General features: G+C 41.2%; 1 protein-coding gene across 1 annotated transcript; it reads right to left on the reverse strand.

Annotated features, from left to right (window-relative positions):
- Positions 1-1,577: 1,577 nt before the first annotated feature.
- Positions 1,578-12,038, reverse strand: LOC145398019 (uncharacterized). Its single transcript, XM_080270984.1, has 6 exons — positions 12,012-12,038; positions 4,405-4,464; positions 3,769-3,817; positions 3,343-3,425; positions 2,785-2,964; positions 1,578-1,613 (listed from the first exon to the last, which is right to left on the reverse strand). Exons 1-6 carry the CDS (start codon positions 12,036-12,038, stop codon positions 1,578-1,580), a joined length of 435 nt encoding a protein of 144 aa, XP_080127110.1.
- Between the last annotated feature and the right edge of the window lie 6,659 nt (positions 12,039-18,697).

Raw genomic sequence — 18,697 nt, forward strand, 5'->3', positions numbered from 1 at the left:
GAAGGAAGGGAAGGAGATGGGGGGAGGGGAGAAAGGGCTGCGTAAAAAGAGGAAAGGATGGAAGGAGGGAGAAAGAAGAGAAAGAGGAGATAAAAGGGGGAGAAAAGGAGAGAAGAAAGAGGAGATAAAAGGGGGAGAAAAGGAGAGAAGAAAGAGGGAAGGAGAAGATGGAGGGGGACAGAAGATGAGGGTGGATGAGAGAAAAGAAAGAGGAAGAAGAAGAAGGACAGGGAGAAGGAAAGAAGGGGAAAGAAGAGAAGGACAAGGGAGAGGGGAGGAGAAGGAGTGATGGGAAGGAGGAAAGAAAATGAGAGGATGGAAAGAAGAAAGGGGAAGGAGTAAAGGGAAGGAGGAATGAATGTGAAAAAAGAAAAGAGTAGAAAGTGAAAGGAATATAGATGAAGTATGGTAAGGAACAGGGAGAAGGTAATGGGTGAATTAGGATAAGGAGGTAAGAGTTACCATGAGGGTAGGGGGGCAGCGGAAGAGACGGACAGAGGAGCAGAAGAAGAAAAGAGGAGGAGGAAAACGAAGAAAATTAATAGGAACAAGAAGAAGAAGAAGAAGGAGAAAGACGAGGAGGAGGAGGGATAAGAACAAGTAGAAGAAGAACGAAGAGGAGGACGAGGGAGAAGAAAAAGGAAAAGAAGGAAAGAAAGAAAGACAGAAAGAAAGGAAGGAAAGAAGAAAGAAAAGAAAAAGAAAACAAGATAGCGTAGACTAAAGACTATCAAGAGCACCAGGGTCATTATGCCAAACCTTCAGTTTTAGTTAAATCCCAGTCTACAACCATCATATTTCCATCCAAGGTCCCTATTTCAATATCATTTAGAGGACAGGTTAGAATCCAAAAAGAGAAACACACGCAATTTTTTCCTCTTTTAATATCTACATAAATCCTGTAACAGCTGAGGAAATAAATAATCTAAGATGCTTTACGGTTCAATAGTGTTACAAAGCAGAGTTAAAGTAGCGACCAGTAATACTACAGTAGTATTAATAAGCATACTTCTAGATACGAATAACTAACTTCTGACTAATGCATGCTATCCCTTCTGATCATACATAGCAGTTATAACAATCATTCCTTCAAATCTAAGTCGTTTTCTCAGCTCATTCTAACATCAGATGATTTATTTAAGCTTAGAACAGCTGTCTAGTAGTGACGGGATTAATGGAGGATTGTGTAACCCCTCCAGCTCGAAAAATCTCTCCTAAGCTGAATAAAATCGTCTGTAATTAACATGAATGATATGGAACAGCATGTAATCGTAGTGAAGTGTTAAACACACCTCTGCAATAACTCTAGACCCGTATCCTTGTCGGGTAAGGAACCTCCCTAACACCTTTTCCTAAGATATTATTTTACTTAGTACACCTTACTGTCTTCTCTTGTGTTATATAAATCCTTCTAATATGGCCATACTCTGCAGAAATGTCTCACAAATGGATGTTAACCAGCCACATCCATAAATAAATCACTAAGGAAGAGGTGCTAGAGAGCTTCCATATCCGACGACAGGACAGGCGCTGGAGTGGTAACATGGCCGACTCAGCTAAGCAGGGTGACAACCATGTTAAGCCGTCTGCTCGAGTCCTCCTTGGGTGTTCAGCTGAGGAGGAATAAACAGAAGGTTTAGATTAAAACCTACAATTTTACCTTAACTTGGCCCAGAGTTTTGTCCTTTTCCACCTCAAATTATGTAGTTCAATGACAAAATAAGATAATATGGCTCTACGTCAGCTTAATACACTTCTTCATGACTAGAATGTATTAATCTATTGTTATATCTTAGTATTCAGTATGAAGAGAAGGCAGTTTTAAACCAAGTTAAAATGAAATGCGTATACGCAAGCGTCATTAGCAACTTACTCCCATGATGCATTTTTTCAAGTCTTATATTAATGTATGGCTATTACACGTGCGTCCTCGTCCACTTATTACAATGACCTACTTTTCAGAACGCTTAAACTGATGACCATCTACAACACGAGTGACATTAACAACTTTACTCCGATGATTTATTTATTTATTTATCCATTTGTTTTTTATTCTTGCTGCCTCCAGGTGACTATATTCAGCTCAAGAGAGATTACTTGAGCTTAAGAAGTTGGATGTTCTGTAGAAAGTAATATACTACATCTCCATGCTGAATGAGTTAAGCTGATGGAGGTAAGAAGAAACATAAACTACTTTCAAAGATGGATTGCCCTTGAACAGGATATATAGACAAAATTTTTACTCTGGGCAGGAAATTTTACGGCTGTAACAATTATATTGATGAATGAAAAGAACAGGTGATACAGAACATAAACACGAACGAATATGAAATGGGCTTGTGTGCTGTAGACTTCCAGGTTCACACTTGTACTTCCTGGGCAAAAGAGACAAAGGGGAACAAACTTTGGTCAAGAATCTGACCGACAATGCTCGCGAACAACGAGTATGAAAGACGCAGAGGAAAGGTAAGGCTAGAATGGAGTCAGTATGATAATTGGTACAGTGCATTTAGGCTAACCTGTTAAAATCGGTAATCCTTCTAACTCAGCTGATGGGCATGCGTAATTATGGTGGAGGGTAGAGTCGAATGGTAACCAAGGAGACACATTACTACACCACAATCAAGGCTCATCGTATTTCTTGCAATCAGAGTTTAATTTAATATTCAGCCTGTAGGAGTGGCCCAGTACCCTCAGATGAACACAAACCGAATATACGTCCGTTTGTACTGCCTGATAAGAAGGGACAACGGGAAACAAATTTCATCCATGGGCAACACTTACAGAGATGGCGTAGGCCCGAACAACGAGTATGAAATAGACTTGGATTGCAGACACAACGAAGAGGAGAGTTGCAGCCAAGATGGAATCAGTGAGAATGATGATAACCACGCCCACGATGACACTGATAATCACCAGAACGCCCGTACCCCACACCCACGCCCACACCAGATTCGCACGCTCCTGGGGTTGGGGAAAAATTACGTGAGTTACATAGATACACAGTCCACTCAGACTTTGCGGTCCCAGCAACGTGGTCCAGCCTTAACGCAAAGGGTAATATTGAACCTATGGCAAAGAAGCATAAGAAAAGGATAGTACAACAGAGAGAGAGAGAGAGAGAGAGAGAGAGAGAGAGAGAGAGAGAGAGAGAGGGAGAGAGAATTATCTGAAACCGATTTTTTAAATATTCAAAACGAAAAGAGAAACTAAGTAGATACTGACAACTTATTACACAGAGAAACAACTGAAGCAAGCTTGACCAATCGGTCATTTGCATAAAGTGACGGGGTATAATTTACGAAGATAAATTGATCAGGGTAAAATTCATGTTTGACTCACCGTACGGATGCCATGGATGAGCGTGGAGGCCAAAAGGAGATGAATCAGGTCGATCACCATATCCACCCATCCTTCGGGGTTACCTGCACAACAAAACCACGGAATTACTTCAATCTTTATTACTGTGTCAGTCGTTAGAGTCACTGATAATCATATCTTTGCTGTTTCAGTTTTCGTGATGTTTTGGAAACTAGCCTAACATTACAACTGTCAGAAGCGTAAGTACTTTGTTAATGATATTCTGAATGTTAACTTGACAATTGTATGTAAATGCAGTAATGTGGCTTAGCTGTGCCAGTTGTTAGTCATTTTTCAATCTCTGTCTCAGACTTCAAGCAGCAACAATTTTCCTCTGCAGAAATTTAACATACACATGCTACTTTGTGGTCAACTTTTATAGAAACACACTTAACAAGTGGGACTCACCCAGAACACCTTGGTAGATACTGAAGGCCACACCCAATAGACTGAACACCTGAAAGGAGGGGCGGGAAGCAAGTTAGTGTGACACTTTGCCATTATCTAGTCGTATCCAATAGAGCTGTTATTATTACATAACGTCTGAGATAATATACATTACAGATGCTGTTGTCTTTGCTGTTTCCCTTATTGTGCAGCTACAAAACGTTTCCAAATAGCTTTTCACAGATCCAGGAAGTTGGTTCAAGGAATCAACATTTTCCATATTGTCAGCTGAGCAGTATTACAGTATTATTTTTGTCAAGGTGCAAGAAGGAAATTCACTTGCCTTTGTTAATACAGACGGCTAACAAATAACCCACAGCAAGTATACAGTATTACTGAAGACAAAATATGCAATGAATATTTTTCAGTTTCATCCACTCCAACTTTGACACTACTGATGTATCACTGCAGAATATGCCTGAAAAGTAATTCCGCTAATATACGAATTTCTTCACATGTATGACTGCCATCAGCTGGTGATAAGTCCTGTACCGGGACACTATTATGTCTTCTATGGAAGGCAATGGTATAGTGTATGGCGATTCAAACTACTCTCTTTCTACCACTACAGCTATTACCATTACTGCTACAACTAACCAGACTGAGGACTCCAATGATGAGTGAACCTGTCCTGAGAGGCACACACAGGCAGCAGGACTGAGGGGTCAGGCTGGAGCCGGCCATCCTGAAGGATAGAACACACAGAGATGTAAGTTCATTGGAAGTCGTTTAAAGAGAAACTGGCAGTGTTTTAGAATCACACACACACACACACACATACACACACACACACACACACACACACTTAGATCAGAAACTGGAGGTAGTGATGAAGACAAATTGGTGCAGTAGTTAAGAGCATCAGAAATTCTCAAAAAAGACACTTGAGGTCATAGTTAAAAGAATTAGTATGACAGGTTCACAGTTAACTTTTTTTTTTTTTTTTTTTGAAGCTACCGTTATACGACTTTATTTAGCTGCAAAGGAACCTTCAGACAGCGACGGGTATGATATAGCCTTCCTCAATCCCCTCACCACGAGAGCTCTTCCCTAAATTGAATAAATTGGTCATGTTGTCGCAAAAACAAATAAAACAAGAGTACTCAGACAGCCAATACCACCGCCAAGACACTTAAATGTTTTATCATTCAATTGTTTCAGCGCAGATTCATAGAAACCACTGAAGGTAATAGCAGAGAGAATATTTCCAGTATAACAGATGCTTAGTTAAGTACGAGTATTCTACCTAGGCGCACTTTGCCGATAAAACTCCCATTCCTTCATCTACAGAAGGGGAACAACTGGGCACATAATTTCAGAGTAAGCCTATTATACACATGATGTAAGACACGGGAAGTCCAGGGCGTATCCAGGCATATTTCCGAGGTGTTGCCCATATCACTCTCCAGAGAAATATAGGTTTGGCATACCCTATCTCTCAGCCAATCGACGTTTGTGAACTGAGGATGGTTTGCATGTAATTTGTATGGCAAAAATAAACATGATATCCAGTAAATGATGCAGTTTATGTAATGTACTGTATCGCAGTATTCAGTGTGACAAAGCAATGGTGATGTCAGGAAAGCATAAGCAGGGCCCCTGGATCCGCCCATTAGGCCGTAGTAAAGAAAGTATTGTCCAGTTTAACGGGTTCAAAATTAATCATATCATTCAGGCACATTGACGTCACTGGAGGTTCTAGTAAAAAGAAACGTACACACTTTGGCTGGTTCACAGTAAAATCATTTTTGTATTCAAATATGTTACTGGAGGTCGTGGTGCTGGAGAGGGAAGCCTTCATGTGGTGGCACCGCTATAAATAGGTGACTTCGCTGTCCAGTTGTACAAACGTTCCTCATTTCCCTTCCTATTCTCTCAAAGAGAATAGTGGATTGCAGAAGAAATGTAACTTCAATCAGCAGTCCACCGGGTTGACATTCAGATGATCATGGGATTATAGGATCGAAAACAACAACAAGTGGAGACCATAATAAAGAGAAATTTGCACAGTATAACTTGACTAACCATTAAATAATTTACTTCGCTCGACCGATCATATAATTCACTGCAGATAGCAGTGAAGAAAAATATGGTAATAATTGATTAAAAAAAAAAAGCTTCATTTCGACAGATTTCCAGGTTTAAAATCAGGCAGCATTGATTCAGATAAAGTGGTTACGATTTTCCGTCTTTTATGGGTAACTGGGAGACAATGTTTCATCAATAGCTTTAATCCATACATCGTAAAAATTTCATGCGTAAGTCAAAATAAATGTTTAAATTTCCCTCGTCATTTAAGGGTTAAGGTAAATCAAATGCAGAATAAGTACAGAAGTTCGACACATATGCGAGACTACATGTGGCAGATTGACTTCGGTAGACTGAAACACGTTATGAGGCTTCAGGACATTGAACCATCCTCCGCCTGAAAATCCTTAGCGTGTGACTGTCAAACCAGGCGTTTCTAGACAGCCTCTTGCATCGAAAAGCTACTTAACACAAAACCTAGTACGTTGTGTTACCTAGCAGAGTGAGACTGTGGGTAGGTAGTAGCTGAACATTGCTAGTGACCGCGACTGAATTAGTGGCTTTGCCCAGATTTATCCCTGCCATATATACCACTACACTCATATGGCTGTAATGTGTGTGTGTGTGTGTGTGTGTGTGTGTGTGTGTGTGTGTGTGTGTGTGTGTGTGTGAAATCATTATAGCCAGTTAAGAACAATTATAAAAAGCAAATTGTATTACCTTGTGGATTAAGTGAGATTGTTGGCAAGAAGCACAGTAGGTGAGTATCGCTAGTGACTGCGATTGTAGTTGTGATGGCAAGTTTGTGTTTCCACCTACCTTATATACCAGTAGACTCGCATGGCTGTATAATGCCTGTGAAGTAATTAACACCTGCCCTCCCTTCCTTCCTCTACCCCTTCCTGTCGCAGCAGTCACTTGGCCCGGTCAGCGTTGCAACACTCACGGTCACCGCCTCCACCACCTCACACAGTCGTTCTCCTTTCATGTTATTTTTAATGTGTTTTGTTTAGCTTAGGAGAGATTTTTTGATCAGGAGAGTTTTGATATAGCCCTCAGTAACCTCTTCATAAAAAAGATCATCATCATCATCATCAGCAGCATCATTATCAACACCACCATCCATCGCCCTCACTGCTGTCAGGATTAAGGAAAAATGTAAACAATAGAACAGTATAGAAAACAGTGATTAAGTGTACTGTAAGATGATGATGATGATGATGATGATGATGATGATAATGATGATGATAATCATCATTATGATCAGCAGCATCATAATAAGACAATCATTATTTTTATTACTATTATTATTATTATTATTATTATTATTATTATTGTTATTATTATTATTATTATTATTATTATCATTATTATTATTATTATTATTATTATTATTATTATTATTATTATTATTATTACCACTACTACTACCACTACTACTACTACTACTACTACTGCTGCTACTACTACTATGATGCTTATGATGATGATGAGACACAGTTTCTATAAATCTTTCACTACGGTGAACTCATTTAAGCTGTGCAGTATCAGCTGGTAGAAATATCAATAAATTATAAAGATGCCATGGCAGATACTTTTTTTTTTTTTTTTAGTCCTTTAGGACCGACAATGTCTTTTTGGGTTATTCATTTTAACCAGGCGGAAATTTTGGTCCTTTTGTGGCATATTCCCTGTAGCTCAGTGGCAAAAATAAGAATACTACGGTTCTACATCTTTGCCACAGCACTTCTTCGTGACTAGCACCATATGCTGGTGTTGATCTTTTGTTACCGCACGTCAGTGAAGTGAAAATGAGATGGGAATTTCACGCCTATACCCATTTACTTTAACTTGGCCTAAAATTACCATCTCTTCATTTTAAGTACTGAGCTGTAGCAAGAGATAAACACTGGAATATGATGCTAGTCACGAGGAAGTGTCATGCAAAACAAATACAACTGTACCATTAACTCTTTCTACCCAAATACGAAATGAAACGCCTTGAACTCGGACGCCGACCTGTCGACACAAAGTGTTGCTCGGTATGCCTCTGCCAAGCCCTGTACACGGACTCGCCACACAGCCTCCAAGACAGGGTTCATAGTGGGCTGAAATGAGACTAAACATGAACTAAGTCGACTTCATATGACCTTGACGTCTGACCCCTTGACTTTGCTGACCCACTCAGCTCATTGTCCCTTCAGACTGTATCACTGACAAAAGTTGGTCGATATCCGTCGAGGAGTTCAGGAGATATCGGACCCACATCCATATGACCTTGACCCTTGACTCCTTGACCTTGCTGACCTAATAAGCTCATCATTCCCTCATGCTGTATCACTGACAGAAGTTTGTTCGAAATCCACTGGGGTGCTCAGGGGATATCGTGCCCACAAGGATAAACTAAGTCTACCCCATATGACCTTGAACTTTGAACTCTTGACCTAGCTAACCTTAATAGTTCATCACCTCCTCATACTGCATCACTGACAAAAGTTTGGTGGAAATCCGTCGATGAGTTGAAGAGATATCGAGCCTACTAGAGTGTTATGGAAGCACACACACACACACACACACACACACACACACACACACACACACACACACACACACACACACACACACACACACACACACACACACACACACACACACACACACAGACTGACAGACCTATCACTTTATGCCCCCACAGAAGCTTAATATGCTGCAAAAGGACAAAAACTGGGGCCAGTTTATGGTTCTTGCTGTTGCTGTTGATCAACCCCAGTCTATCTGACCGAGAAGACCCATTAACTGAAGGCCAGCAACCACTCCTACAGGGCCATCCCGTGCAGTGAACCGATGTTCCCTTACGGCAGACAGCGCCTCACCACAGCGAGGTCCGGAGAGTAGTGTGGAGGCTTGGTTCCTGGACGGACACCTCATTTGTGTTTTTCCATCCAGTTAACAGGGGCATCAAAGCAGGCATCACCTAGTGATGTGGTTATGTGGGTACTACCATAGAGGTAGGAATAGGGTAGAGTCGGCGTGAGAAGGCTCCGGTGAAGCCAGAGAACTGTCAAACAGCCATATTGGTCAAGTCAAGAGGTCACGGCAACACCTACCTGACCTGAAGAAGATTGCTGTGCACTCCTACCTCTATGGCTGTGCCCATAGAGGTAAGAGTCCTAATTCTACCTCCGTGGGTGTGGCCATGAGATTATTAAGCCTTTAATACCTCCAGCTGTGTGTCCACCTGGTATTCCTCAGGGAGAATGCCAGAAACAAAGTAGATTTCATTCTACCTCTGGTTTTAGTTGTAGTTCAGCTGTGGGTGTGAGACGTTCTGTCCTAAGTTGTAACTCACCATCAAATAACCTAAGTCTCCAAAAATGCCCACCACCTGTGCCGCATTTGGGTGTAATGAAAGAGGAGATAAGAAATCTGACCCATCCATTACATTTCACTGGTGAGTATCTTTAGAGTGAATTATAGTTTGTAGGTTAGTATGCAAAAATAGATAAATAAATAAATAAAGATAAAACATATTTTTTTCTGTTTGCAACTAAGAAAACACTCCCGCCTGGTCAGCGGAACCAAGTCAGACAGCTGTCAAAGAGGTCGCCGCCATGTTGGTCGAGTCAGGTCTGTCGTCCTCACTCTGACCTACCCTTGGTTAATCCCATATGCCGCCTCTACCTACTCCTACCTCTATGGCTACTACCCAGCGTTGTTAATGGTTTCCTGGGTCACTGGAAACCATTGATGGTTTGTCACTCGGTGTAGAGTCACCTGAAATGGATAGAAGAAATGGAGAAGTAGTAAGAGAGGATGGCGGACACAGAGGTAGAATGAGGAAGGGGAGGGATAGAGTGGGCAGGCCTACATCAGTTAAGTGAATGATAGCAAAAGTGAACAGAGTATAGTTTTTTGGCATCTCTTGACAAGTGTACTCAACTTGGATGGGTTTTTTGAACTGGAAATGTTAGATACGGTTTTAGTAAACCCCTTCAGTTCAGGGGACCTTTACGTACGTTGAATACAGCCGTTTGACAGCAGTAAAGATAAAACAAAATAAAAATGTCGCCCAAACTGAAATGGTTAATACGATGGTACAGGAGCGGAATTCTCAAACATATGTACGAGTTATTTCTTATCGTAACCATGATTTGCTTTTGCTGGGAGGATAAGAAGGGCAGCCTACCGAATCTTCCCATGTCTGTTGTTCCTTGAGAGAGAGAGAGAGAGAGAGAGAGAGAGAGAGAGAGATCTTAGCGTCGAAAGGAAAATGATCGTAACTCATATGTGTTTTCTGTAGGAGGAACAAGGAAAGACTGCAGAACCAACCCATTTTAGCCAATCCTGGAAAAAGAAATCTAAATTACGACAGGGAATCGATTGTATATGTCACTGAGAGTTCCAGACGTGGGATCCTAAGATACGCTAGGAAAACTAAAAGACAGCATTTACCACCTCAGCTCCGTATTTTCGTTCCAATTCTTCCTAAGTTCAGTCGATGGTATTGAGTTTAGAAGGTCGTTTTGAAGTGAACGGGTTTGATACGGCCTTTACTAATAGAGGTACTTACTTCTGCCTGATGGCAGAAATAAATAAATCAAAATATACGTCAACAGATACAAGTCACTGGTAATTCAAATGATGTATAGCGTAACAGAGTTTAAAGCCTTCATTATCTTTTCTCTGTGTCTCGTTATATGTTGCCTTCTTTTGACATTCTTTTTTGGCATTAACTTCTCGGAAAATTGGGGAAAAATGCCTATTAAAGTATCATTGCCGCCTATAAAGCTGATCTGGCTGTTTTTCCCAATTAACAGTGCCGGAAATAGGGGAAAAGTTGCAATATCTTGGACGATTTTTCCGGCATATATCGGTGACTTCACGTATTCAGCTCGTGAAATCCGTCCACACAGTGAAGGCATCAGACGAGATCTCAAGTGACCTCTTCAGAACGACGACGCTTTTCCCATCTTACTCTGTTTAACTCCTGACGATTATACTCAGCTTTGAAGGAACAACCTTGTGCTGAACACATGAATCCCTTTTATCGATGAAGTATTTTGTCTTTCATTCTTGCTGTCTCCAGACGATTTTATTCACCTTTGAGAAGAGATCTGAAACTCGAGATTTTAGATGCAGCCTTCAATAAACCCGTCTCTTTAAGAAATGGTATCCTAGGTTGAATTAAATTGTCTGGAGAAAGCAAAAACAAAATCAGAAATAGATCAAGTAGGACTGCAGTGGTTTAGGATGGAAGCAGTGCTGGACTGGGATGAACAAACGCATTTACAAACCATTCCCTGTAGCAACTCAGATCTTGATTTGTAGGAAATACAAAGAGGCTGTCGAATCTTCCTCTGTCTCCTGTTCTAACTTTATATATCTTAGTTACGAGACGAAAATTATTGCAGAGTATAACTGTTTTTTCCAGGAAGATTAGGATAAGGGACGCAAAAGCTTCTCTTACCTAGTGATTCCTGTAAAATATAATATATATATATATATATATATATATATATATATATATATATATATATATATATATATATATATATATATATATATATATATATATAAACTTACGATGGAAAATTGATCGTAAATATGTCTGAGAATCCCACCCCTGCATTAGAGACAGAACCAGAACCACTGACAAAAAGTTATGGTGACAAAGAAGCGCCGGTACAAAGTCAGGGTAAATGGTCTATCTTGCCAACCAGACAGCCAAGCCCATTCTATCCACTTCGAAGTATAGGCTGTAGTCTAGGCTACCATCGTTCTAACATGCAGTCAGGGGAGATGGCCAAATTACTTCCTTTGGTGACATTACATGATCGAAAAGCCTCCCGTCATGTGTTGGGGATAGAATCTCTGCAAGTCTGTCACTTTGATTGGGGTATTCTAACTACTAGGCCACCAGGCTATTTCACACCTTAACAATAACATTAACAACAGTAGTAGATGTTGCACCTCCAGGTTTATCTGAAACATGAACCTGACAGACAGCAGGCTTAAGTAGCCCTTCTCCCGCAGTACACCATCCACCTTCTGGGAGATAGGTAAGAAGTAGAGAAATGTTTGTATAACGAGACAGGTGAGTCGCTCTGCTATACTGGTGTCACCACATGAAATCGTCCCTCTTCAGCACTAGTGGTATCAGTAAGGCCTTGAAATACTCCAAGTATAAACCGGTTTCCTTTCATACTTACAGAATTAATAAATGAGTGCTACGACTACATTAATACTTACTGTCTCCATCTATAACCAGACACCTAAATCCTTGTGAGGGTGGCCACAAACAAATCGCCTCCATGTCACCCTGTCCTCTTACATCAGGCTGCCTTTTTCCTCCAACTCACACCACACTTATTTATCTACGACTCCACCCCAATCCTCCACCTCATCCTCGGTTTTCCCCTCACTCTCTCCCCATCTAGTTCACACCTCCTTATCATGTACCACCCCAGCTCATCCCGCCACCTCATCCACGGTCTCCTCATCCCCTCCCCTCCTCCACTTCACACAGATACACTCTCCTAGCTAATCTCTCATTCTCCATTCATGTCACACCATCTCAGGGTATTTATCTTTTCATTTTACACGAGATGCATAACAGCCAAGAGAAAAGCAGAATTCCGTGACTCATCCTCAAAATGAAATAACTTTGCAAGGCCATTAAATAGTATAATAAAAGGTAATTCAAAATTTATTGCAAGACATTGATTACGAACAAACATCACATATTATATTCTTGTCACAGAAAAGAAATTTAATTTGCAGTGTGGTATAGTGGAGTTGGGTATGGTGAGGTGTTGTGAGGTGTGGTGTGGTGTGGTGAGGTGAGGTAAGGTGTGGTGTAGTGTCGTACAGTGTGGCTTGGTGGTGTGTGGTGTAGTATGGTGGGGTGGAATGTGCTGTGGTAAGGTTGGGTGGGGTGGGGTGTGGTGTAGTGTAATATGGTGTGCAATGTGGAATGATGTGGTATAATAAGTAGTGATGCTCTGTGGTATAGTGCAGTGTAGTATGGTGTGGTGTGCTGTAGTGTTGTGAGATGTGGTGTGATGGGCTATGGTAGGCTTTGGTGTGATGTGGTATGATTTGGTGTGGTAAGGTGAAGTAAGGTATGGTGTGGCATAGTGTGGTATGGTGTGGTGTGCTGTGATATAATGTACTGCGGTGGGGTGTGTTATGGTGCGGTTCAGTGCAGGGGTGTGTGGTGTGGTGTAGTGTGGTCTATGGTGTGGAGTGATGTGGTGTAATGTATAGTACTGTGCTGTTCTTTGGGGTAGTGTGGTGTGGTGAATTATCGTGGTGTGAGGTGTGTGGTGTAGTAGTGCGGTATGATACTTTGTGGTGTGGTTTGGCATGGTGTGGTGTGGTGTACTGTAGCGACATGGTAAAATATAGTGCTGTGGTTTGGTGCAGTAGGAGACGCCGGTATGACACAACGCAACGGAAACCAGCTCTCTAACAACGACCACTGGGATATCAAGGTCCCTACACAGTTATCTGATCCTCTCAATGACCACAGGAAACCATAGAAAGTTAGGCATTACACATACCCATTTCAGGACATTCCCAGGTTAATTATAATCGTCTGTAGTTAGTAGCAAATTAACCTTCGCCTTGATGACGTATTCAGTATTACATCATCTCTCAAATATCAGCGCAACGACCCAGACACAACCACCACCACAACCAAAATCATCACCAAACCACCACCACCACAACCAAAATCATCACCAAACCACCACCACAACAAAAATCATCACCAAACCACCACCACAACAAAAATCGTCACCAAATCACCACCTCCACCAGCACAATTATCTCCTAAACACCACCTCTACCACTACCATTACTACCACCATCCAGACGCCATCATCATCATTAAGACATCACCATCACTACCTAGAACAACCATCACAGCCACTAAAATCATCACCCAGTCACTACCATTACCACCACAGTCACCCACTAAACATCACTTCCACCATCATCATTACCATACAGACAACACCGTCATCACTCGGACATCACGAACACCAACCACAATTGGCACTGTCACCACTTGCTTCACCACAATCATCCCTCAGACTCCACCGCCACCATCACCATCCGAGTATCGTCATCATCACCCTCACACACCCATCAATATCCAGACGCCACTAATATCATCACCATCCAAACACCATCGCCGCCACTAGCACCACAGTCACCCCTGGACACCACCTCCACCACTACCCAGAGGTCACCATCACCACTCAGACACTACAGTCACCACCAAGATATCACCATTATATCACCACCATGGTCATGCATTCACTATCATTACCCAGACACACTATCGCACCCAAACACAACCACCAATACACAGATTTGTTTTCGATTACGATTGACTCCAGTAAACCTTTTGATGCTCAGGAATAGTATTTCTTATATGAGAAAGGGCCCTTCATTTGAGACAGGATAATTATCGTACAAGCGTTCCAAAAAAAACCTTCTATTGCTAAAATGTTTACTGTTATTTGAAAAAGCACTCGGGAGAAGGAAGGCCTGGATAGAGTGTAGGCTGACTAATTATCTGGGTGACAGCACAAACCACCTGGCTGAAAAATGAGGTTGCTAGAGCTGTACACGCTCTAAGTATACGTCAGCGTTGTAAACATAGCTCATTAAATACCTTTCGAATAACAGATGAATGGTTACTTTCTTAAGCACAGTGCACCGATACGACGTTACTTAGCTTCTCTGAAATAAATGTTGGAATATTCAAAGTAAACACAAGAGCTGCAGCGACCAGTGTGAAACGAGTGGTTTGATGGGATATACTGTATTAGATCTGACGCATACTGGTAAATTCTTTGTTTATTTCAGAATTATGTGCATGTCAGTGAATGGCAGGATGTGAAAGTATTTATGAGAGGGAACGATAGCTTACTGTGCAATGTGTTGGTGAATGAAGAGAGATTGGAAGTGGTGCAAGTTGTAAATACTTGTACGTTCAAAGGGAGAAAAAGGGAAATGTGCAAAGGAAGTGGAGTGTAGAGGAGCTCAAGGAATATAAATGGCAGATTCTATGGTCTTGCCACAGGACTATTTTACTTTGCACTGTGGTATAGTGCAATTGGATGTGGTATGGTGTGGTGTGGTGTGGTGCGATGTGGTGAGGTGTGGTGTGATGTGGTGCAATGTGATGTGTTGAGGTGTGGCACAATATGGTGTGTTGTGGTGTGCTTTGACTACAGAGGCTGCAACAGGACTGCATAAAACTGCGTTCGTATCCACATTATTGTTTACGGTATGGACAGAATGGCACTGAGGATAAGTAATGAAGAAAAGCAATAGAAATGGGACTATTTTAAGGAATGCATACTGATTTTGTTGTGTGGATGACAAAAATGTAGAGATTCGTGAAAGAGGAAGAATGAGAAAGGATATTGGTCAGAGGGCTGGAGTGTTAAGATGCAACCGTCATACAGAGAGAAGAGATTATGAAAGGGATGGTGAAAGGGGAATACGTAAGTAACTTAAAGAGTAGAAGGAGGCGTAGATGGCCAAGAAGATGGGTAGATATGGTATGTAAATGTGTAAATAAGTAAAGTATGATAGCGAGAAAGCAAAAGAATTGACGAAGAACGGCTGAGAATTAAATATACAGAGAGGTAATAATGATAATGTGTGTGTGTGTGTGTGTGTGTGTGTGTGTGTGTGTGTGTGTGTGTGTGTGTGTGTGTGTGTGTGTGTGTGTTTAATGATCAGCAGTCGATGGGGCAGTCTGTCTGTCGTATTCCAGGTGGCATAAGACTACATAACACTTCTTCTTTAGCGATTTATTTTACATATTACAGCATAACATTTTCTTGTTTGCGGTTTAGATCGTTTTAGTATCGACTTAGTTTACATCAACGTAGGAGAGGATACAGAGATGTAATGTGCTGACTAATTCGATCATGAAGATGTGTTAAGCAGTCTCCATGACCACTTAAACTACGATCATATGGGCCGAATTATAAGGGACATAAAGGTTTGAAAGCACCTCTTCCTTGACGACATTATTCTTAACATTAAACCTACATAGTCTATAGCAGTGGTTTCCAACCTTTTCTAATTCTCGCCCCCCCCCCCCCGCACTGAATGATACGTTCCCTGCGCCCCCCTTCCTCAAATACTGTATTTAACTGGCATAGTTGGCACATGTCAATAAATATAATAGATTCTTAATCTTTGAAATTGTTTAAATATTCAGATAACTAGATTTATTATTCATATCTGAAATATTTTCTCCATATTTAGAAACTGCTGAATTCCATCATAATTCTTAGTTTTCAAATATAATTACCCTCTTTATCAAACCTTCGCGCCCCCCCAGGCAGCCCTTCGTGCCCCCCTAGGGGGGAGCACCCCACAGGTTGGAAACCGCTGGTCTATAACATGAAATGATGTACACTATCTCCATATTAAGGCGATATAAATAACACGGAAATGAACGCTACGGTGGAATATGCAAAATAAATCGCCATGTAAAGGGTGCCACGAATCCCACCAGTCTGGCCCATGAGGTGAACCAGAGAGTTGCGAATGTTGGAATGATGAGTGGCCTGGTACGTGGTCCATTTTGCGGGTGCTCTGTTGATGAGTCTACTTTGTGTTCTCATGTTTTGATTTTGGGTCATTTCCACACCATATGTTAGTTGGCTATGGAGTGATGATGATGAAAATGATAATGATGGTGATGGTTGTGATTAAATAAATGGGGCTTATCTCAAATAACGGCATTATTGTGCTTATAATGGTGCGGTGTACTGAAATTGCATACCTCTCTCTCTCTCTCTCTCTCTCTAAAAATTTCAATACGATATGGCGATTAGCACCAGATTTAGCATTTATCAAGAATTTTTGCCAATTTCCAGGATAATCAAGTCACCACAGAATTTCAGTGACAAAAAAAATAAAAAATCCGTTCTTCGTATCTTTTCACATTATCAGTCATTCGAGTTTGGTACTGATAGGTAAGATAAGTATTTGAGAGAAAAAAAATCTTAAAAAAAAAAAAAAACTATCCTGTACACAAATTAAGCTGAATGAATTTACTGATGGCACTATAGTTTTTTCAAATCAACGTGGCCCAGATTCTCATAATTTTAGTATATTTCATGTAACTCAGTAGCAGATAAAGACAATGCTATGGCTCTACATCCTTTCCATAGCACCTCGTGAACAGCATCATATTCTAGTGCTAATCTATTGTTGCAACTGAAGATTCAAGATGGAGAGAAGGCATATTCAGGCTAGGTTAGTGTAAAAAGGGTATGGACACTAATAATTCCATCTAACTTGATTATAAATTGCTTAGTAGCTGCTTAGGTTAAGATAACTGTATATACAGACCTTCTGATACACAGCTTGTGCTCCTGTAACTCTACTGTGTTTGGTCGCTGCAGGAGTCAAGACAAATGTACTGTACAGCCAAATAAACTGAAACACAGCCTAAGCTCAACTCGCTGGTGCAGTGGTAACGTTCTCGCTTGCCATCTGGTAGACGGGAGTTCGCGCCTCGCTCAGGTTGCGAAAAGTTTCACTGACGAAGTGGGTGGTTACTGTCCCCCTTGAGCAAGGGGACGGGTGTGTGGGTGTGTGAAGGTCACAGCCTTGCCCTTAGATCGGACTCTATGAGCTCTCAGCTCCCTTCCGGGAGGGTAAAAGCTGACGATCACGACCATCAAGTGATCATGACCGACCCGGTGAATTACACCGTAGTTTGAGTGATGTTTTATCGTTGTAACAATCAAGAGAATCGCAGAAACAAGCAATCTAATACACAGCTTAAGATCAAGACACTTCAATTTGGTTGTGAAGTGTGTAGTAGCTACAGTATATGAGTGAAAAAGAATGTAACTTTTTTTTTTTTTTTTTTTTACAATTTATGCTCCAGATAATTCAGTTCGGTTGTGAAATGCCCATTTGCTTTAAGAGTGGAAGCACACACACACACACACACACACACACACACACACACACACACACACACACACACACACACACACACACACACACACACACACACACACACACACACACACACACACACACACACACACACACAAACGTAGCTCAATAGCTTTAACGAATATGGTACAAGACACTTTAATATTTCTTCCACTTTGACTGTGAAGTGTTTAGTAGATGTGTTGGTGTAGTGAATCGTATAAACAAGCAGTATTACACACAACTTGCGCTCAGGACAATCGAAGTTGGATGAATAATGTGTGAAAGTTGAATGAGAGAGGAAAATTGTATAAATCTACAATCTTATGCACAGAAGTTCCCCAAAGTTAGAAAATATCGCATCAGACTACAAAATATTCACTCTAGCTTGACTGTGAAGTGTTGTGTAGGTGTGTAGATGAAGCCAAACATATGAATGAGTAATCAAATACAAAGATGAAAGAAGGCTTGTAAATATGGAACCAGACTGTGAGGGGGAGGGTGAAAAATTATGAAACGTGGCTTTCTTTTATCAGGTAAGGACCTTCAAGTCGCCCACCACCGGATGCACTGACCTACATCCTTCCTCCCATGCCTTAGCCACCCTTCATATTCGTTTACTGTCTTCACTACCTGCCTCGCTAGACACTACGTACAGCTAGCCACACATGAACTTGGGACAGTGTTTGTGTGAAGTGAAGGTCTAACTACAATTTCCGACGTTCATACGACACAGCTACTTAATCATTTCAGCAAATATATACCAGTGTCACTAACAAGGGTGATTGTGTCAAGATTGCCCATTGTACCAAATGTTAGACCTCTGCTACATACTGATACTGTCCCAGCTTCATACGTTGCCAGTTGAACAGAC

Source organism: Coenobita brevimanus, chromosome 44, assembly GCF_032717465.1.
Source record: "Coenobita brevimanus isolate Jiangsu-jjx chromosome 44, ASM3271746v2, whole genome shotgun sequence".
NCBI classification, from domain to species: Eukaryota; Metazoa; Arthropoda; class Malacostraca; order Decapoda; family Coenobitidae; genus Coenobita; species Coenobita brevimanus.

What these genes read in the sequence shown, in the direction of transcription:
- LOC145398019 (XM_080270984.1), bottom strand. Translation starts at nt 12,038, where the DNA reads ATGAAAGGAAACCGGTTTATACTTGGA. An exon ending in TCATTGGAGTCCTCAGTCTG is followed by an intron (nt 3,818 to 4,404) that starts GTTAGTTGTAGC and finishes CCCTCCTTTCAG; the next exon opens with GTGTTCAGTCTATTGGGTGT. An exon ending in TATCTACCAAGGTGTTCTGG is followed by an intron (nt 3,426 to 3,768) that starts GTGAGTCCCACT and finishes TTTGTTGTGCAG; the next exon opens with GTAACCCCGAAGGATGGGTG.